This window comes from Ctenopharyngodon idella, chromosome 7 (genome assembly GCF_019924925.1).
Source record: "Ctenopharyngodon idella isolate HZGC_01 chromosome 7, HZGC01, whole genome shotgun sequence".
In the NCBI taxonomy this organism is placed as follows: Eukaryota; Metazoa; Chordata; class Actinopteri; order Cypriniformes; family Xenocyprididae; genus Ctenopharyngodon; species Ctenopharyngodon idella.
In genome coordinates this window covers 12067023-12072496 of record NC_067226.1, presented here as the reverse complement: position 1 = coordinate 12072496, position 5474 = coordinate 12067023, and the positions used below count along the sequence as shown (strand labels likewise).

The window sequence follows — 5474 nt, the reverse complement described above, 5'->3', positions numbered from 1 at the left end:
TCGTTTTATTGTTTTATTCAGATGTAGCACAGGGTCTTATTTACATAAATATGTTCTGATGATTACAGCTGTCCAGGGTCACAGCACAGAGGGAAGGTTACTTTGCTGGTTTGTCACCAGACTCCAGCTTGGGTGCATCTTTGGGCTCCCTGTATGCAGGGAATGCTTCCCATGGACTGTTCAAGTCAAACTTACGGAACTCCTGAGAGAGTTCGACAGGTTCGGCCACAACCCGCTTCACTTCATCATCATAACGCACCTGAGAAAAGAGAAGAAGAGAATAACTCAACATAATTTAATCCACACCCCTTTAAAGGAATGTTTCAAATTAAAAATTGCGTAATTGCTCTGTGCCTTTGAACATATACTATCATTTAAAAGTTTGAGGTTACTTTTTATTTTATTTTACTGAATCTCTTATGCCTTACCAAGGCTACATTCATATGGTCAGAAATACAGTAAAAACAGTAATATTGTGAAATAGAACCATTTAAAAAGTGTTTTCTTTTACTGTACTTTAGTATGTAAATTATTCCTGTGATGGAAAAGCTGAATTTTCAGCATCATTACTCCAGTCTTCACTGTCACATGATCCTTCAGAAATCATTCTAATATGCTGATTTGGTGCTCAATGAACATTTCTTATTATTTTCAATAATATTTAATTATAATAATAATAATAATAATAATAATAAATGCTTAATATTTTTGTGGAAATCATGATAAATAATTCTTTGGTGAATAAAAAGAACAGTATTAATTTGAAACAACTCTTTTGTAACATTATAAATGTCTTTACTGTCACTTTTGATCAATTTGATGTATCCTTGCTGAATAAAAGTATTAATTTCTTTGAAAAAAACATCTTACTGACACCAACTTTTAAACAGTTGTGTAACTATGAAAACATTACTGAGAAGGGAGAGATGGCAATCACTGGAGAGTAAGAGACTTGACTTCATATTCAGTGCATTTACCTCCACATATCCAGACAAAGGAAAGTCTTTCCTGAACGGATGACCTTCGAATCCATAATCTGTTAAGATACGTCTCAGATCTGGATGGTTTGCGAAGAAAACTCCATACATGTCCCAAATCTGTAATGAAACATTCATTTCAAAGTGAAACAACACTGTCTCTAAAATTTGACAAAACAGACTTAATATCTGCATGCAACCACAGCTATGATACATGATCTCATGGACCATTGACAACCCACAAGACTCCCTCATTCACAGTCTGCAGTATGTCATAGCAGGTGGGAAATAGCTCAGGGGCTCCACTGCATGAACACTGCAGCTTGTTGTGCCTGAGCATATGCTAGACCAAACAGACATCTATTTTGCAGTCTGAAATATACAAATGGCAAAACTTGTTCATGAAACCTCAGTGAGACACATACCTCTCTCTCATACCAGTTAGCTGCCTGGTGCACAGAAACAGAGGAGTCAAGAGGAGACAGCTCGTCAGTGTAGGTCTTCACTCGGATACGAGAGTTATAGCGCAGAGACAGCAGATTATACACAATCTGAAAAGAAAAAATTGGATCATCAATCCTTTGCAGAACAGTTCCAGAAGTGTTTGATTCTAATGGATGTGTATTTCCAATGTCAATAACTTGTGCCATCCAGGCTACCAAAGTATGCATGTTATGTCCAGTACTTTTATTTATTTCTTTTTTTAATTATTTCAATTCTATTATAATAATCTAACTTGCTAAAAACACAAAAATCAAGATAATACTGTATGGACATTTCATTGTTGAGACTGAGCATGCTCACCTCAAAGCGATAATGCCTTGTAGGGACATCCACAGCTGTCAGGTCAGTCATGTTGTTGAACTGAGCATTTGTGTGATCTTTCAAGAAGGTAAGAACAGGTATAATTCCTTCTGGGTGGATCATTACCTCCAGCTCATTAAAGCAGGTCACCTAGGATTCAAACAAAAGGCTGTAAATAGAGCCTTTTTGAGGATTTGCAGAGTGCAACTTTAATATACAATACTAATCTGTCATCTGTCAAAGATGAACATGAGAATAACTGACCTGAACTTGTTGCACATATTTGGGGAGAATCTCTGCAATGTATTCACCAAACTCTGAAAGCTGAGTGTGGGTGACTGGATCCTTGGGCCTTACAGTAGCTAATGCAAAAAATACATTTAGTCCCACACTTTATACTTAAATGTCTTTAACTACTATGTACTAACATTTAAATGAATCATTAGATACAATGCACTTATTGTGTACATACATATTTTTACATTGTACTTATATTTGAAAAATACTAGCTGTAAATAATTTCTGTATTCACATATGCATTTACAATGTAGACCCTTCCTTTACACCTTAACCCACCTTTAAACCTACCCATACCACTACACGTGTCCCCAACCTTAAACCGTATCTCACCAATACAAGATGAACATTATAACATTGTACCTAACATTTTTTTATGCAAGTACAAAGTAGTTAAAGACACCTAATATACAGCAACACGCACCGTTGACAACAATGACAGACTTGTACAAATCTACTCACGTCTGGTTTCAGTTGTCGTTGTTCTTGTCTGGACAATCGCAGCGCTCTGTCTAGCCACTATGAGAGAAATTAATGCATCATATATAGTGTCATTACGGCAAGTTCAGATCAAGACATCAAATGAACCAAATTGGTAGCTTGTGTCCAATGAAATTCAAAACACAGATTACAGACATTCCTGATATTTCCAAATAATGCAAAAAAAAAAAAAAAAAAGTATTCTCCCTGGAAGCGTGATGTCTTAATTTCACGAATAAGAGAAGCTGTATTTGCATAACTCAGATTATAACTGTAAAATCAGTCGACGCTGTCATTAGCGTTCTGTGTGATTGTACTGTCTGCTACTGGAAAGGTCAACAGCGAAGAAAAGTCTAAAACACAGAGGAGCTTGTTTGGGTCTGGCACAGTGACAATAATAGTTAAATGAGTGAATAATTCATCTTGAACATGTCTACGCCGTTCTTGTTTATTTCTTACCGTTTAGACTTCTTCCAAAACCGCAGCGGACAAATCTAACCAAGGAGGCCGCCATCTTTACTCCCTCACCGCGTCCTTTCTCGCGGTATTTACTGATGCTGAAGTTACAGGTGCATTTGGCAGTGCGCTGCTGCCATCTTCAGGCGCTACATTCGAGGCCATTAACCCTGTAAGCCTGACATACGACGTAATAGTCGAAACGAACAATTTATTGAACCTTTAGACAAAATATAAATTTGTATGTGTATATATTTTTTTTATTATCATATTTGATACATCAGGCTTTTATGGCCCATATAGTAGGCCCTATGATATATATAGGAGAAAATGGAGCTCTCGAGGAGGAAAGAAACATATTTTTTCAGATGCTAAAACTGAACACAAATATACGCCTATGCAATTTGGTGCAGTTGTTATTTGGCCAAAATGTAAGATGAAATTCTGATTTCGTAATGTAAACCATTGAAAATTTTAGTACAACAGACTTCTTAGATAAAACACATATAAATATCGGTTGTCACTCTGTCTCCCAAAAATAAGTATTTTGATCAAAGCGCTGTAGTTTTAACTGTGGGGGGAATGCAATGCAATAAACGTTCCTCAAAAGCCTGTTGTATCATATTTGATGATACATACACTTTAACATTATTTTTCTAAAAAATGATGTACACGCAGGTAAAAAAAAAAAAAAAAAAAAAAAAATGATGTATGGATAATCAGGTAAACCTTGAAGTTGCTTCAGTCCAGTAAATCTTAAAAGGCACATGCACCACAACCTGAAGGTGGACAATTATAGATTTATACAAAAAGTCCTTTTACTTATTAAAAAATATGAACTATCAATCTATCAATCAAAGGGCAGAAGGCATGTAGGCAAATTACTAAACTTACTTACTTTTAAAATTAAATGTAGAGAACCCCAAGGAGTTGATTATTGATTTTAGAAGAAATTAAGAAGCGGTTTTACCCGTGACAATTAAAGGTCTTATAAATTCAGTTGTCTTATAAATATCTTGGTGTCCATTTGGACAGTAAATTAAACTGGAAGAAGAATAGTGAGTTTGTGTTCAAGAAGGCAAAATCGAGATTATTCTTTTTGAGGAATTTAAGATCCTTTGGTATTAGTAATAAGCTTCTTTATGTCTTTTATCAGGGAATCTGTTCAGTGTTTTGTTTTATGCAGTGCTCTGTTGGGGATGTAGTATTACTGTGGATGACAATAACAGGATTATTAATAAAATTGGATGGTTCAGTTGTTGGCCTTTCTCCAGATACATTTGAGGCCACTGTTGAAAAGAGAACAAGGGCGAAACTAAAAATGATTCTGTTATGAAGGTCATCCACTATATAGTGTTTTTAGTGGACTTAAAAGCTAATTTAGTGAGAGATTAGTATGCCTCAGTGTTTTATTGAGCGATTTAGAAGGACTTTTATCCCTGCTGCAGTTAGGTTTTTTTAATTACTGTATTGAGTGATTGTATTTTACTATGTTGTATTTTTATAGCATTTTTAAATTGTCTTTTTTAAATTATTTAATTGTTTTTTGTATGTAATGTTTAATTGTGTGTACTATTTTTGATGTGTATGTTGCAATGGTGGCAAATGAGTTTTCCCTTATTGGGATTAATAAAGCTTTCTAACCTAACCTAGATTAACCTAGAAAGGGTTTTTGAGCAATGTTTTGATCATATCAATAATTCAGAAGCATTAGAAACGCATGTAACAAATATGATACAGTAGGCCTTCTAGGGTTAAAAATGCTGTTCACATATTTCACTAAATAGACCACAACATATCATTGTTGCAAGAAGAAAATAGATGTGATGACACCGAAGACCCACAACCCCTCACCAGTCCAAGTAGAAGGAACAGATGTACCCACAAATGAGGACTTTATTTACCTGGGCAGCACCGTTCAAAATGATGGAGGAGCAGGCAGTGGCATCAAGAACAAGCAAGTCTCAGCAAGGCCAGAAACACCTTTAGTATGTTAAACAATTTGTGGAGGTCATCACAATACAGCACCCACACTAAACTGAGACTGTACTAGAGCTGCGTCCTTTCCAGTCTACTTTACAGATCTGAATGTTGGAGAATGACAGTGAAGGACATCATTAAATTGTCAACCTTCCACATGAAGAACCTCCAGAGAATTCTGCAAATCTTCTGGCCCAAAACCATCTCTAACCAACAACTACTTGCCTAGTGCAAGCAAGAAAGTATAAAAAGGCAGCGGAGCTGGACTGGACATGTCATCCGGAGGGAACAAGATGACATTGCCCGGATTGTCCTCTTCTGGACACCAGAGGATAAACGAAAGAGCACCTGGCGTCAAACAGTGGAAGCAGGACTGAAGGCCCTGGCCTCAACCACACCTGGGGAACCATTCAGAAGCTGGCCAAAAAAACATAAGTGGTGAACCTTTGTTACTGCTCTACATGCCACTGGGCATAAAGG

General features: G+C 36.3%; 1 protein-coding gene across 1 annotated transcript; it reads right to left on the bottom strand.

Annotated features, from left to right (window-relative positions):
- Positions 1-3129, bottom strand: ndufs3 (NADH:ubiquinone oxidoreductase core subunit S3). Its single transcript, XM_051901407.1, has 7 exons — positions 3018-3129; positions 2541-2597; positions 2046-2143; positions 1782-1931; positions 1403-1528; positions 978-1097; positions 1-259 (listed from the first exon to the last, which is right to left on the bottom strand). The coding sequence occupies exons 1-7, from the start codon at positions 3070-3072 to the stop codon at positions 98-100; spliced, it is 768 nt and encodes a 255-aa protein (XP_051757367.1). The 5' UTR covers positions 3073-3129; the 3' UTR covers positions 1-97.
- Positions 3130-5474: the final 2345 nt, after the last annotated feature.

Excerpts from the sequence above, each read along its gene's own strand:
- ndufs3 (XM_051901407.1), bottom strand. The coding sequence starts at position 3,072 with ATGGCGGCCTCCTTGGTTAGATTTGTCCGCTGCGGTTTTGGAAGAAGT. Across the intron at positions 2,144-2,540 it reads AACGACAACTGAAACCAGAC|CTACTGTAAGGCCCAAGGAT; the intron begins GTGAGTAGATTT and ends TTTTTGCATTAG. Across the intron at positions 1,932-2,045 it reads AATATGTGCAACAAGTTCAG|GTGACCTGCTTTAATGAGCT; the intron begins GTCAGTTATTCT and ends TTTGAATCCTAG.